The sequence below is a fragment of the Antrostomus carolinensis genome, unplaced genomic scaffold, assembly GCF_000700745.2.
Source record: "Antrostomus carolinensis isolate BGI_N321 unplaced genomic scaffold, ASM70074v2 scaffold10263, whole genome shotgun sequence".
Lineage (NCBI taxonomy): Eukaryota > Metazoa > Chordata > Aves > Caprimulgiformes > Caprimulgidae > Antrostomus > Antrostomus carolinensis.
In genome coordinates, this window is record NW_010305840.1 from 28342 (window position 1) to 44046 (window position 15705).

A 15705-nucleotide genomic window follows, 5' to 3' on the forward strand; every position below is an offset into this window, starting at 1 on the left:
TTCGTAAAAATCCAAACTAGTATTTACTGTTTAGGAACTGGGAATTAAATGCTATAGTCATACCAGGGGGGAATAGAATCATGCTCTGGGAAAAATGAAAGCTCATCTCCCGCTCTTATGCAGTACATCGCATCAACTAAAATGAGAGGGAAGGAGATTTCTGCATTAATTGATTTCAAAGAAAAAACTATACACCCAGCCTATTAAATTATTGATGGGGATAAAAGCAATCTGTGGAAGCTATAACCCCCTTTTCCCACTGATTTTTAATAGCAGTTTATCATGTAATTCCCACAGCTCAGTGGTTGCAAACCTGTTTACTTTGCCCTTCTTACTCCATAGTTGATAAAATTTTTATGGCTTCCTAATTAAAAAATTTAAATATGATAATACAGAAAAAAAAGTTTTGTAAAATGCTTTTCAATTTATTAAAGGGCTTCTTTCTCTTTCTGCTTCATATTATTTTCTGTATTCTGCAGTTCAGATTGCACCTATGTTGTCTTAGATAAAGGGATGCATTCCTTCCTTCTGGGAAATACTTTCTTAAGGTTTTTTAAAAATTTAACAAATGTGCCATGTGTGGAAACCTTAGCCTGGAGTCCTATTGAAGGGAGGAGGATGCTAGATTTTTCAACTAGGTAACCTGTCATGCTTATTCTTTCTTTGCTAAAGTTTTAGGCTTGTATGAGTGTACTTCTGTTAAATTGGCAAAAACTTCCAGAATTTTCTTTAAAAATAACTGAAGGTTGGTTTCCTTTATTGCTTCAAAGTGTTTTTAGTGAACCTTATATTAAATGGCATGCTCAATTTTTTTCCTGTGTTTTTGAATTTTGACCCAGAAGTGTTCAGTGGTAGTTAGTTTTTCAAAATAAAATCGCTGTTTGAGGCAGAAATCAGACATGGTCATGAGAGCAATGTGAGATACTGGCATAGAAGTAATTGTATGGGTGTATCTAGAGGAGAAGATGAAAAGGACTCCTGTATGAAGGGGCTTGCCAGCTAACTTGCTAATGTACTTCGGTCCTTACTTTCCCATTCTCCATAATGGACAATATTAAAGAGAAAAGGTACCTGCCATTTTTTTAATTATTTGGGAAATTAAAAAGAGATAGAGAATCAAGTTCCCATCGTAGGTCTGCATAAGCATCTCTTTTACTGATTTAATCCTGGAGCATTTCAGGTAACAAATCACAGTAACTCCAATTATACAGTTTCCAAGTATACTCCAAGTATACAGTCTCCTCAGCATCCTAGCTGTGTGGGGCAGTAAACAAATATATATTATTCCTATTACTCCTTTTTGGAGGGGATTGGGGTATTTTGGTTGGTGGTTTGTTTTTTGGGTTTTTTTTTTCATAGTAAATTAAAATTGATATAAAGACAAGTTTAGAGCAGAGAGTTGAGTTTCATGATTCTCTTAACAACAATCCATCTAATTGTTTCATGACCTTGCAGTTTTTCTTAAATTGAATGGCTCATTTTCCAGGAAAGGGGGAACAATGATAGCTGCAGAGAAACACGTCTTCATAGGAGCGTTCCTTAATGGAAAATCATTAGCATTCCTTAATGGAAGGTCATTATCTTGCACATTTCCTATTCAGCGACCAAGTGAATTGTTGTATGTATTTTCATACAGGTATATTTAGTAAGCCCTGTAGATGCTGGGTTAAACAAAGCTTGAAGAAGTTTGGAAAAAAATCTAGTATTCAATTTCTGCATTGCTAATAATTGAAGGTAGAGCTAGGCTATGTATCTATGGAAATATATGTATGGAAAATACATCTAGAGGACATATTTAGCAAGTGTAATGAAGATGAGTATTCTGCAAATAGCAATGGAGGAAATTTGAGAACTATGGAAACCCAGTAATTGTGAAAAAGTTAGAAAGAGTTTTCTTTTTTAATGGATTAATAAGAGTAGGAATGGCAGCAAGATATGCAGTAGTATAAGCAACATGATGAGATGCTTGTGTGCCTGCAGAATTACAGTTTCATTTTGCTTCCACTCTAAAGAGAAAGTTGAGAAAGGAGTCAATTGTGTTATGTTAAAGTATTTCAGGTAGGGCTGGAACTGAAAGGAAGATTAGGGTAGGCAGGATGTTACATTAGTTGGAGTTTTTTTGAAATAAAGTTAATCAACTTCAGTGGGACACTGATCTTCAAGAAAGCAAATTACACTGTTTGTATCAACAAAAAGTGAAGGACCATTAGGAGTCAAACTTCTTGCAATCTTCTTGCAGCCTTCATCTGACATGATGAACTAGCAATGCTTGTACAGCTTCAGTGACATGGCGAGAGACAACTTTCCATCTAAATAGTGTATGGATTGATGGTTCACTTTCTCTCCTGGAAGGCAGATGATGAGTCTTTGAACTGAGATTTTTGCTATATGTCTCCTTTGTTCTGGCTGAATACTGTTACGTAAAAGTGGATCATATCACTAATTTAACACAGAAAGGATTGGCTCAGATTTTACAAAACAGGATTATAGGTCTTCTCTGCGGACCAAAAGTGATTTTATGGTTGATTACTTGGTTCTTGCAAGCATCTTCTCACAGTTCTGAGTGAGTCATCTGAAAAGCTGGATTTCAGACATACTTCAAACTCACAGAATTTGACCTTTTTTGTCTCTTCTGGAGTTCATAAATAAATAGGCTGATAACTGATTTGATCACAGCTGAGAAGTGCTGTCGCTGAGGAAAAGTCTTGTGTCCATAGACTCTCAAAACTGTCAGATAAAAGTGCTACAAGAATCACTACTTGAAGCCAAATGAATTCGAATGGCACATAAATAGTTAATATGCCTCAACAAATTGCAGGGAAAGATTCTTTTCTTCATATCAATATTTAATACTTTCCTGGAAGACGCACTTTAAGCAAACATCTACCACTAAACGTAATTGTTAAGGTCTATTACAGAAGTAGCCAAGGGAATTTTAAGGACCAGTGATATGTGGGTGATAAGACAGTATACAAGAGGTCAGATTAGATTATCTCATTGCCCCTTTTAGCCTTAAATCAAAAATTTAAAAAAGTTTCTCATTGGCTGGCTAGTTGTTTTTTCTTTTTGTCCTGTCCTGGTGACTTAAATGTTCATCCCAAGTAGCTGTTCATCATCCACTGTAGTTACTAATGGACTGGAAAGTACTTAATCATCTTCGTATAATATGGATACTTTAGCCTTCTTCTTTGTAATGGGGAATATTTACCAAGTACTTTTATTTCTTCTTTTTTGTGTATAATTAACAGTTTAGTCGTATCTGTATAGCAACAGATGTGTTCAATAGTTAGGCTTTCACTTATCCCTAGTGTACTTTTTTTTTTTGTTATCTTCAGTTTAACCAGCCCTACAATATTGTCTGTGCAATAAGACAGAAAAACAAATACTTATATAAAACAGACATATATAGTATAGTCCATGATAAAGAGGTGAAAATGAAGTGTTACTTTGCTGTCCCAGTAATGATATTCCCTATGGTACTTGCTTACAGTTTATGTATAATTGTTGGAGTTGCAAAAGGAATAGAGAAATGGAATCTTAAAACAAGATTTGTTTAATTTTAGATCTGTTACAAAGTGTTAATTCTAGGGAACAGAGTACTTGAGTGCATGAAGAGCCAAAGGGTATGGAAATTAGAAGCTGAAATTCTACATCAGGATGTCAGGAGCAGGGATGTTGCTGGAAAGTGTACATTTATTACTGTACAGTATAGCTGACAATTCCAGATGACTAGAAAAGTCACCTCCATCCCCACTTTGAGGGATTGCTCTAGGCATCAATACAGATTTTTATTGTCTCATCTTATGATTGTCAAATGTCAGGAAGTCAGACTTCTAACAGCACATGTCATGGGCTTCTGTGATTTCCAGAATAAATCCTACCTCTCTAGTATATTAGTAGTATTTAAAATGAGTAGATTAACAGTATATAAAATGAGGTGTTAGCTCTACTTCATGTTAGCTCTACTTCCAGTGGTTAATAATCTCCTGGCTATTTCCAGTTTCTTAATTTTTAGTAAAGCACAAGTCTTACTAAAGAGAGCCCTACTACATGTTAGAAGTATCATTGATCCTGTGAATTTTTATTGCATGTCAAATGCTGGACCAAAAGTGCATTTCTGAGTCAGCTTTGCAAACAGGAGACAATTATTAAGGGTATTATGACAGTATAATTAAAATTTGTGGTGAGTCAATGTTCTCTGGGCTGGGCTGGGCTGGCTTTAATGATTCTGCTGGGAAAGATGGCTCGTCATGTTAATGAAAAAAAAAAAGGAAAATGCAGCTGTCCATAAGGTTTAGGACAGGGTAGGGATATTTGTTCTATGGTTCCCTTTTTTTCTAATGTGCTTTCAGTAAGTGCAATATATTTGGTAGGTGAAACTTTAAGACATATGTGTCAAGATGTTAGTTTGTTGTGAATCTAAAGGAACTCTTAGGTAAAATATGAATGAAATACTGACTTCTCAAGTCTCATGCTTTCAAGACTAACCCTTTTCCCTTCTGTCTCACACTTCCTTGCCTTAGCAGCAGCATCTCACATGTCAGCAGTATGCTGCCACAACCTCTTTACTACTCACAAAACCCAGGCATCATGCACAGCCTGTCACGTTGCTCTGCCCTGTAAGGGTGACAGGCACATTTAAGTCAAGCCCTGGGAATATAGAGGTGACATTGTAGCTCCCTGCCATCTCCTAGTGTTGTGGTTTAACCCCAGCTGGTAGCTAAACACCACACAGCCACTCTCTCACTTGCCCCTGATGCTATGAGAATCTAGCTACTATGAAGAAAATTATCCCAGTCAAAACCAGCACACCAGTTATGTGACCTGGCACTGAAGTGTATGTCTATCTTGTAATTTGGTGCGCTGACTAAGCATTCATCTTGCTTTTGATGCCCTGAGTAGCAACCTCACATATCCAGTGAATTTATAGGTAATCGTTTAATACTGAAACCTTTATCTCTGGTCACCAGCAATAGGACATGAGTAAATGGTATGAAGCTGTGTCAGGGGAAGTTCAGTTCGGACATTAGGAAAAGGTTCTTCACCAAGAAGAGGGTGGTCTGTCACTGGAACAGACTCTCCAGGGAAGTGGCCTCAGCACCAAGCCTGTGAGAGTTCAAGGAGTGTCTGAACGATGATCTTAGTCATACGGTTTAGTTTTAAGCAGTTCTGCATGGAGCAGGGAGTTTGACTCAGTGATCCTTATGTTGCCCTTCCAACTTGACATATTCTATGATTCTTCTTTTTGGCCAAGGTTGTTTCATCGTCTAAACATCTCCAACTTGACTGAATGAAGATTTCCCCAGTCAAATGATAATAAAAAAAAAAGTCTACAAAGTTATTTTCTATAAAGTCTCTTCTGTCATGACTCTATCTCCTAGAGTGTATCTGAGTAGCAGTGCCATACAGTGCAGGCCACAGTATAGCAGCACTACAATAGTGCAGTTGTTCCAGTCAGTCAGTTTTCTGGGGAGATGCTGAAGTTGACAGTACTGAAATTTTCAGAAGTCAGAAACACATGACTGTAAGTAAATAATGCATGCTAACTTAGCCACAGCATCATGAAATGACTGTAACTCTGAGATTCACAGTGCAGCATCGTACTTTATGGTCTGAACATTAATCCTTTTGTACTCAGTGGGAGCTTTGCATTGATTTATGTGCGGACAATAATATTAGTTAGAAAGGTTAACAAAGCTAACTGAGAGCTGATTTTAGCCCAGTATTTGCTCATTTCCCAAATATTTATCTCATATTATGCTAAAATATTTTTTCAGCAGATATTTTGTGATTAAACAGTTATTTTGGTGTTGAATGCTGCTACCTGTGATCTGTCAAGAGTCCTTTCAGAAACTTAGTATTAAGCATTTCTGCTCCTTATATATATTCTGTCTATAATGCACATATGTACGTCACAATGAAAAGAAATATGATGCATTTTAAATTTCAAGAAATGCCAATAGTGTAAGCTGACATACAGTCTTAATTTTATTGCTTCCTATACTTGCAGTACAATTGAAGAAAAGCAGGAAGGCTCCCACTGAGTAGTAGATTTAAACATTTTCACTACAGTGTATATGTAGGTTTGTACTGTATAGCTGAAGATTATCTCTATGCAAGTAATAAGACAGGGAAAAACAACTATTCCACAGCAAGAGACAAATGCTGAACTTTAACACCACATATTATTTTTTACCATGTCAAATTACAAACCTTTATTGCTTGAATTGCCTCAAATTTTCTATGTACTGAGATCTACATGGGAATAAAACTTTGCAAATTGCTTTCTTAACTCTTCTCTAAATGAGTTCTGATAAATATTTATAATGTCTTCTCACTGCTGAAAAATAGATTGTAACTGGCCTTATTCAAGATTCAGTTATTCTTGGGATTAACCCTAAAATCCTATTACCAAGCCTAAAGCAGCAGGAAAAAAAAGGAAAAGAAATCAGCAAATCTGGATTTAGCTACAAGACGAAAGTCTGATGAAATCAGATCTATTTCACTATTGCTCATTTAATATGTATAGATACAACTGGGTCACCAAGCTGATTTAGCCATGAGGTAGGAGTAGCATAGCAACAAACCTCAGCAGATTGAAAGTCAGCAGCAGTAGTACCTGATAAGGTCTTCAGCAAGATGACTATGTTTTCCTCAATTTTCAGTATTCCCTGAGTGATGTTTCTGATTCATTCAGCTATCATGATCTTGGTATTTTAAATGTGTAAGTTTTGTCTATGTAGTAAGTTTAAATATATGAATTACTGCTTTGTTTAAGTTCATACAGTTTTCTATAAAATAATAATTTCTAAATGTTTAAAAATACACTGTTTACATATGGTTTAAGGCAGGGTCTCATTTAATGTCAGAAGTTCTGGAGGAGTAGTTTTTTAGCGGTGTTTTATTTTTTTTGTTTGGATTTTTTTTTTAGCTTAGAAGTGCAGTTTCAGGAGATTCTGGTTCAACACACTATGTTCAATCAGTAGCTGTTAGTAAACTAACTGGGAATAGGAAACAGGAATAGGAAAGCAGGTTAGGACAATTGTGAAAATCTGAATTTTCACTTAGATTGGGTATTAAACAATGTTTAATAAGTATGTTGCCACTTTTACAGATTTTGGAGATGCAGAAAGACATTTAGATAGGAGGTTAGTTGAGAAACGTTAACTTTTACAGCTTTCCATTAAGAGAATTGTACACACAGTTTGTAAAGCTATTGGAAACTGAGGTGCTTGTTTTGGTAATATGGATCCTTTGTACTGGGGGGGGGGGGGAATAAAAAAAATCATGCTCCTGGAGCTGGGTTCTCTCGTGTTCAACATGTGGAGATTTTTCTTTAAGGCGGAAGTTTGCATTTTAACATTTCTGCTTCTTCATTCATTTGACACAAGAGTATTTAATTGTTTTAGTTGGGATAAGAAATTTGTGCCATTCACAGAATGCACCAACGACCTTAACCAGAAGTGTAAAATTTCCCATTTCAAGATAACATTTGTAAGAGCAACTCAACTTTTTTTGTTTTAGTGCCACCTAGTGACTAAAACCTGAAAAAAAATTAAAAGTTTCATTAATTTATTGTTTTTGATGTGTTTATGCTGTTGCATTTTCCAGTAATGAGATGATTTACAAAATATTTTGTGTTTTTCAGATTGAATCACAGAGCTAGTGCTCCTTTCAGTTTCTTTTCCTGAGGATTTACATAAATTTGTTGCTATCCTTTTTAAGAATTGTGGCTTTCCTCAGTAGATTAGTGCTTTGTCCAGACAGCATCTGATAAATGTTGTCTGAAGCTTGCTTTCTTGATTATATTATAAAAACAATTAAACACATACCTGTATATGAACATATTTTTTTATAAAACTATATGTACCCATATTCATGAAGAGACCAGATACAGCAGAAAAAAATTGTTGACTGTCAGAAACAGTAATAAGCACTTTCTGATCAAGATAAATTAATGCCCCAATAGGTTACACTTTAGTTCTTGATAATGTTCCTTCTTATGCTGCTTGTTTTCGATGCCTGCTTGTTTTGCTAGCATTACACATAATGTGAATTCTGAGACAGTGCAATGACAGTTTTGCTTTGGGTTTCCTTTCATAAAATAAGCAGAATCAATTGAAATGTTTTATTTGTATTTAAATAACCTTCTATACTTGCCCCCCCAAAAAGATTGACATTGGATTTTGGATTTATATTCCTTATACTTCACAGGAGATGGATGTATATTTAGATACATAAAGAGGAACAGATGGATATACAGAAAAGAATTTGAAATATTCATCAATTTATACATTGCCTGCGAAATGAGAGCTTTTTTGTCTTACAGTGCTGTAGTCTTTAGAATGTATCGCATTTGCTGTGTGTGCATTTTGAAGAAGTTTATGTAATGAACTGTTTATGAGAATTCATGCTTTAAGAATTTATGTCCTATTTGACCTTGTGGTTTAAATGGCTGATAGCAAAATAACTAATATCAAGTTAAAGGGCAAATTTAAGGACTTGGAGTTGGTTGCACAAAGGAAAGGGAAAAAGCATATTCTGATGCTCTACTCTAGTAGTGGGGAATTGAGAATAAAGCTCCTGGACATGTCTTTGCCTCGGCTTTACTTGTTTTCTTCCCTGTTGCTTCATTTCTCTCACCAATAAAATAAGAACAGTTCTGAGCTGTTTCACAAGGAGTCCAAGACATTCAGTAATGTTTGAAAGTGTCTGCGATGCTAAAGTGTGGATGTCCCTGGGAGTTATATGCTATGTGTTACTTGCTAGAGCTTGTCAACTGGGGAGAGGTTGGCTGCTGTCTGCAAAAGATTTATCAAAAAAATTTGCAATAGCTGATACAGTTTCTATCTGTTCACAGCCATGTAATCCCACTCTTCCTTTAGCACACAATGATAGAGAAAAACAAAACAAAACAAAACAACATATGCCTGTTTTTCTCCCAATCTATTTTGTTTGCTGGTTGTTTTTTTGGGTTTTTGGTTGGTTGGTTGGTTGGTTGGTTGTTTTTTTTCCCCTCCAGACTGTTTTATAGCTTTGGTCTTTCTACTTAATTGTCTCAAATGTTTTTCAGTCCCTGCATATCCCACATCTAAGTACTGATCCTTTATTTCTTCATTTTGCAGTCTTTTTCCATGAGAGTTTCCCCCCACCTCCTTCTTTTGTCTTATACTGTCTTCTTAGTAAAGACACCTGTTTGTAGGGTCTCTTGTTATTTATTTTTTGGTTGGAAAACATATCAACAGAATGCTTAGAGTAGGAACAGATATAGGAAGTAAAACAAAGTCTCTATTTCACTTCCCTTGAATCCTCTAATATCCTGGTGTTGGGGTAGGAGTTTTAATAATTTTAAAGAAGGATTCCCAGGTAGAGACTCTGGAAAAGTGAAGGCTTTTAGTAATGCAGAAGTAACTATTCTGGATTCAGAAGAGGATTTCAGAATGACAACCTCTTCTCTTGTCCATCAGTTTAACTGTTGAGGCACTATGGATTGCAGAGGTTCATGTGTCTGGAGGAACCCACTGCTCAATGGAACTACCAAAGGGAGAGGGAAGGTCTTTAGCATTTAGGTATTTCACTGCAGTTGTGCATAATTTTCCACTGGTTTTGCAAGTTGATCCTTTTCTGAATAGGAGGATAAACACAAAGTCCTTGCAAGGCTGTCAAATTAGTATGTCTTTTTCTGACTTTCTCCGGAATGACAAGGTTCAAGCAGCATTAAACTCAAACCCCTTTGTTCAGAGTTTTCATGTTAGATTAAATTAACTTATCTTTCAGATTGTTGAGTTGCCCCATATATGGCCAAAAATTATATCGGTGGTTTGAGGTCAACTAGATGAAGTTGAATACTCTTAGTGCCCCAAGAACAGGCTTGGATATTCCTGCCTAAACCTGTGAATAGGAGGTCTTAATTTCCTCAAACCTGAGGATCATTGTGGGAGACCCCAAAGGCAGAGACTGCAAAAGGATATAAATAAGTCGGGTAGTGAGAAATAATTCAGTGAAAAATACATCTAGATCTTGCTATGTAATTCCAAGACAAATTAATACTTCATGATACTTTAAAAGAAAAACTAAAGTATCTTATGTTTTATGGTTTCCAAGTGTTTTGCTGCAAGCCGCTCTTATTTTAGCTTAGATAAGGAATAAGCTTTTTATGTAGTTGAGAAAGTAGAAGCTGTCACTGGTGGTGACATACTGTATAGGGTGACTTTAGATTTTAACAATTGAATGGATTGCCTCCAAATGTCATCTACTGTTTTGTAAGTGACTCGCTGAGCCCACAGCATCATACATGAATTCAATTTATTTTCTTTTTATCACAATAGCGTTTTTGTGACTTATGTTTATCTTTAATTAGAGGGAAATGCCAGTTTGATAAATACCCAACAGACATATTTAATGTAGATACATTGAGAGTATTTTATTCAATAAATTATGAATGGTAATTAATTTTATACCTTTGTTAGGAATTGATTTTGTAAGAACACGGACTTTCTGAAGTGGCAACTGCTTTTTGAAATCTTATAAATCATACAAACTTACATAAGCATTATTATGGTACTTAGGAGACAGGTAATGTGACTAGTAATTTTTAAAGGCTTATTGCAAGTATTTTGGCTTTTGATATCTTAATGTGTGAATGATTGTAATGCCACTATGGCTATTATATTTCAGATGAGTGTAACTGAAAGCTGGCTCAGTTTGCTTAATTCAAAGTTATGAACGGTCCCAGTAATTGCCACATGATCAACTGGTTAAAGAGCAAAATTATTTTTGTGTTATGAAAAAACAGTTTTAAGGGTGATGTGAAGGTTTTTACACTTTAAATCTTTCAGTTACTTCAGTGTTTTACTGGAGTTCAGATGAATTAAATGTAGCCCTGAATTTTGTTCCCTTCTTTGAACATTTTTATCAGCCACATTTCAACCTTCAGACTTGCCTCACCTCCTAGCACACAGGTAAATATTCATTTTGGAGGACTGTTTTTCCATCTACAGATTCCTTTATCTAATCAAGAACTCTTCTCATCTGCTTTGTTGACTGACGTTAACATTAACATTGACTGATGTATTTGAAAACAGCTGGCTCATATATTTTCTTAATTAAATTACAGCATTTGCAGATTTGGTTGATGTAATTCTGCATTCTACAAATGTGTTATTTCTCTAGTTCATTTTACATCAGCATTTGTCAATCTATAGATGCAGATGCTTTGACCTTAACTCTTTATTCATTTTACATCATATGTAAGTACAGTACAGTCTACTTGTTAACTGCTTAAACAGTTTGAGCCAGTATTCCTGTCAATTTTTAAAATGTCATTTTTGTATCCGTAATTACTGATCCATATGCTACATACCTGACCTTCATAAACATAATTATCCTGATACATTTGCAGGACTGCTAGCAAGCAATTTAGATTTGCAGTTTAATGTTAGTGGCATTTCAGGGAGAAATTTTCACTTGTCACTAAATTTTCACTTGGACACCTAAACTGCTGTTTGCTGTAGCCCCAGGCAAGGCATTGACTGAAAGAGTGAAATTATGGGTACTTTTGTATTAGTTTATTAAATAATTTGCATATAATTGTACTGATGAAGCAGAGCAATGTTTTCATTCTACTTTTTCAGATGAACTTGGCTTTTGTAGAGCAGAGCTACCTACCAGATAGTGTTTTTCCTCTACTTTCGTCGTACTTTCATCCCATCTCACAATTAGAATTACTTTTCGGACCTTTTCTTGTTAAAATGACTTTACATCAGTAATTTCCTCATCATGGCTACAAAATTAGGTCAAGGCAAGCTGAAATAATTCCACAGTGTGATACTGTTTTCACTCCCACATGGTTAATGTACCAAATAATCATTGAGTGATTTACTGGTTACTCCTGTAAGGAACTTCTATAAGAATCACCATTGAGTGTATCAGTGTTTTACATCAAAGTGAATTTGTTACAGTTGTGTGATCATCTCATGGTTAACATGCTGTTTAAGCACAGTGAATAAAAATCACCACACGATATTGAAAGGAAATGGAAAAATTAAGAATCATAATTTGTTTGAGTCTGGGGAAAGGACTTTTATAAAAGATAATGGCTTTAAAATCACACAATAGAAATGTTAGAGTTCATCTGGAAGTCTTACATTTTAATCACAGTGCAGGATTGGTCCTACCAAAATATTATTTTCTGGGAAATATGGTATACATTAAAGGAACATTCAAGCTGAAAATTTGGTTATATGTAATCCAATTTCTTCTGTTCATTTATTTTAAAGGTGGAGTTTATGAAATGGGGAGAACTGGAAAATATTCTTAATCTTAATTATCTCATTCTGTTTTCACACTTTTACTACTGTAAATAATTTAGATACATTATATTATATTTATAGTTATGAAAATCAAAGCCATGATAAATAGAATATTAAAAAAAAATAGCAACCTTTGTCATATGATTATATACAACTGATTCTCCTCTGTAGAACACTTGGTCAAATATGTCATTGCATTTTTCAAAGTTAAAGCACGTATCCATGCTTTTGCATGTTTTTGAAAACAGTTGTCCCCTTGTGATACATTGGGAACTGCATATTGATAGAAAGGGGGACAGAAAACTTTGCATAAAGTCATTTGAGAATAACTTGCTCCCATGGATTTTAATCACCTGGGGACCAGAGCTATAAAACTGCTACAGAATAATAACTGTCCTTATTAATTAGAAGGATATATTAAGATTATTATATGGATATTCTTATAGTGTATTCTCCTTAGCAAGAATCAATACAATTTTTTTAGCTAATACAGTCCTCAGGAAAACCACAACTATACCATAAAAATATCATTATCTCAGTATTAACTCATGAGGAATGAGCAAAAATAAGCTCTCTAGAAAAGTAAATACAATATCAGGATGACAAGCCCTGAATGTAGCCCTGAATTAGTTGTGAACTAATTAATGCTCAAAATCAAAATAGTGGGTTTTCTTTTTAAGGTTCTACATACATGCAGGAGTGGCTGCGGTGCAATAATGATATTAGAAGATGAGGCAGACAGATTCATGCTTTAAAGTCTCTAGTTCATGGGGCACTTTAACACACTCTTTTTGAGAGAATAAGAAAGTACATGTGGAACAGCAAATGCTCTCATAAGAGTGCCTGGATTTGCTCCCTTACAGCCCACAGTTGCAGCTCTATGACTCTTTTCAAGAAGAATTATTATGCATTATTAAAAAGGGATTTATATTATCAATCCTTTCATCCCTTTAAGTTCTGTCCCTTGTAAGTATCCTACAATTACAGTGTAAGGTATAGTTTGCTGCTGATAGCAGTCCTCTCTCTCTACTTTGTGCCTGGTACTTAGTGATTTATTTTAGACATGTAAGTATTCTGCACAGTTACTGAAATCCCTGACCTTATTTACCTTATCTTCTATACAGTGTTATTGAACTAATTAGCTCAAGTACTGAGACTTGAGCCTACAAGTACTGATTTTTAAGTTATTTTAAGGCTTTGCACCAGGTTGACAGAGTAAAATTACATTTACATTTACTTTCACTGAAGAACCTTAATCAGGAAGAGACATAGTAATCTGGTTTCAACTGAAACATAAATAAGGAGGTCTGGATCTTAATGCCTTTACTGAAATGGAATTTTACAGAGATTTTGGCGATTTTATATGCCAGTGAGAAAAAAAGCTCACACAAGAAATCTGGATAGATAAAATAGTTAAAACATTGACCAAGACAATAGTTTTGGTGTCATTAGTCAACAATATCTTAAATAAAAATCACTGTGTTGTAGTTAAAGGGAGATTTTTGTTCAAATATTGTTCAACACAGGTTATATGCCATAATATACCTTTTCCTTCAAGACTACAGGTAGAATCATATGCACTACAGTTTGGTTTGGTTTTTTTTTTTTAAAGAATACTTACCTTTGACTTTAGATAGATACAGAGGTAGCTAAAGAGCGAGACTTATTTCTGCATCCTTGTCTCTCTACCAGGAGACATATATATTCCAATACATATAAATGTATGTATGTACATTTATACAGAGACAAATTTTAAAGAGATCAGAAACTGATTTCTACTTATGCAGACAAGATTTTGCACATAATTTTTCTATGTATATTTTAAAACAATGTCAGAGATATATAAATAATAAATTTTTGCAGAGTAGTATTTACAGGTATGTGGATAAGAGAGCACAAATATGTGTGTTCTCAATACAGGAGTTTGTATTATTATTAATAATAACCTCCTATTTACAGCTGTACTTGTATATGCTTCCTTTGCCCCAAGAGTGTATTTTGTTTTCTGTAAGATAATAATTAATTATGATTTGCAAGTTTCATTGCAAAACAGTAGGTTTTAGCGACAGACTAGTACATGCAATATGGAAGTCACATGATAATTCAACCAATATTTTTTCAGTGAATAAAAAGAGTAAAATAAACATTTTTCCATTATTTTTTTTCCCCCTAATTTTACATTCCTCAGTTCAATTTCATTATATGAACTTGAAACAAAATTTGTTTGAATGCTTTATCTCATGGATAAAGAAAACATCAGCCTTTACTACGTTAATAGCTAGAAAATAAAAATAAATTGTCTGTACATTACTAGCATTAATTCTATTTCTATGTATTTTACAGTTTAACAATAATGCTCAGAACGTCAGTTGCTTTAATCATCTTGTCCAAGCTAATGTGAGGAACAAGAAGAAGCTGAAAGAAGCCGTCTATAAAATCTCTGCTAAAGGAATTACAGATTACAAAAAAGGCTTTAGCTATGCTTTTGAACAGCTGCTAAATGTAAGTATAAAAGTGTTTTTTCTCTGTTCTAAAGTGAAGGAGAACTTGAATGTTTAGAGGGCCACTGCACGCTCCTCGGTTGTGTAACTAAGTGGTAGAAGTGCAAACTTTTATTTAGCAAGTAAGTTTATCCCAATGTTATGCTTTTTTCTTTACAGATCCCCCAGCAGGTTGCTAAGATTTGGCAATCAATTTTATTTTCAATGTGCTGCACTGTTTTTACTTCATTCATTCAGCTATTTTTTCATTTAACCCATGATTCTCAGTTGTCACATAGCTGTGGCGGTGACTGATTTGCAGGTAATTTTAAAATGGAAGGCTCTGTGTTACAGTGTTATTATTTCAATTTTACCACAATATCTCCTAGCAATGTTTAGTTAACCTACAGTTTCATACTTATTACAAGTAATAAATAGTCAACCATGGCTTGAGCAGGACAGAAGGGGAAAAGGACTTAATTAATAGAGGAATATCAGACACTTGAAAGTATTTCAATTCCTTTCTCTTTCTCATCTATAAAAAGGATAATTTCCTCAAAAATTAAATGTGTTGTTTCCATGTTGTAATTACATTGTACTTTCTAATGTTGCAATTACATTGTACTTTCTAATTTGTGCCCAAGCATTAGCTTTCTGAGTAGTACTTTACCACAAATTTTGGAGTTTTATTCTTTTAGTAATTTAGTATTTTATTCTTTATAGTAATTCTTTTAATAGTTTGTGTAGTTGTTTATAAAAAAATTTCTACTTTTCATCTTCATAAAGACTGCATATTGGATCTTCACCTTAGTGTGAATAAAACTATACCAATTTATAGAAGTTAAGGATCTAGACTAATAAATATGAAGTGTATTATTTTATATGTGTGTATATACACACACACACACACACAC

The 15705-nt window shown here is 34.5% G+C and overlaps 1 protein-coding gene across 1 annotated transcript in view; it reads left to right on the forward strand.

Annotated features, from left to right (window-relative positions):
• Positions 1–14813, forward strand: part of LOC104522571 (voltage-dependent calcium channel subunit alpha-2/delta-1-like) — a gene marked incomplete at both ends in the record, with an annotated part of 40941 nt that extends 26128 nt beyond the window's left edge. Inside the window, one exon of the mRNA XM_010164901.1 lies at positions 14655–14813. Within this exon, the coding sequence (XP_010163203.1) occupies positions 14655–14813 (159 nt within the window). The remainder of the gene's footprint in view (positions 1–14654) is intronic.
• Between the last annotated feature and the right edge of the window lie 892 nt (positions 14814–15705).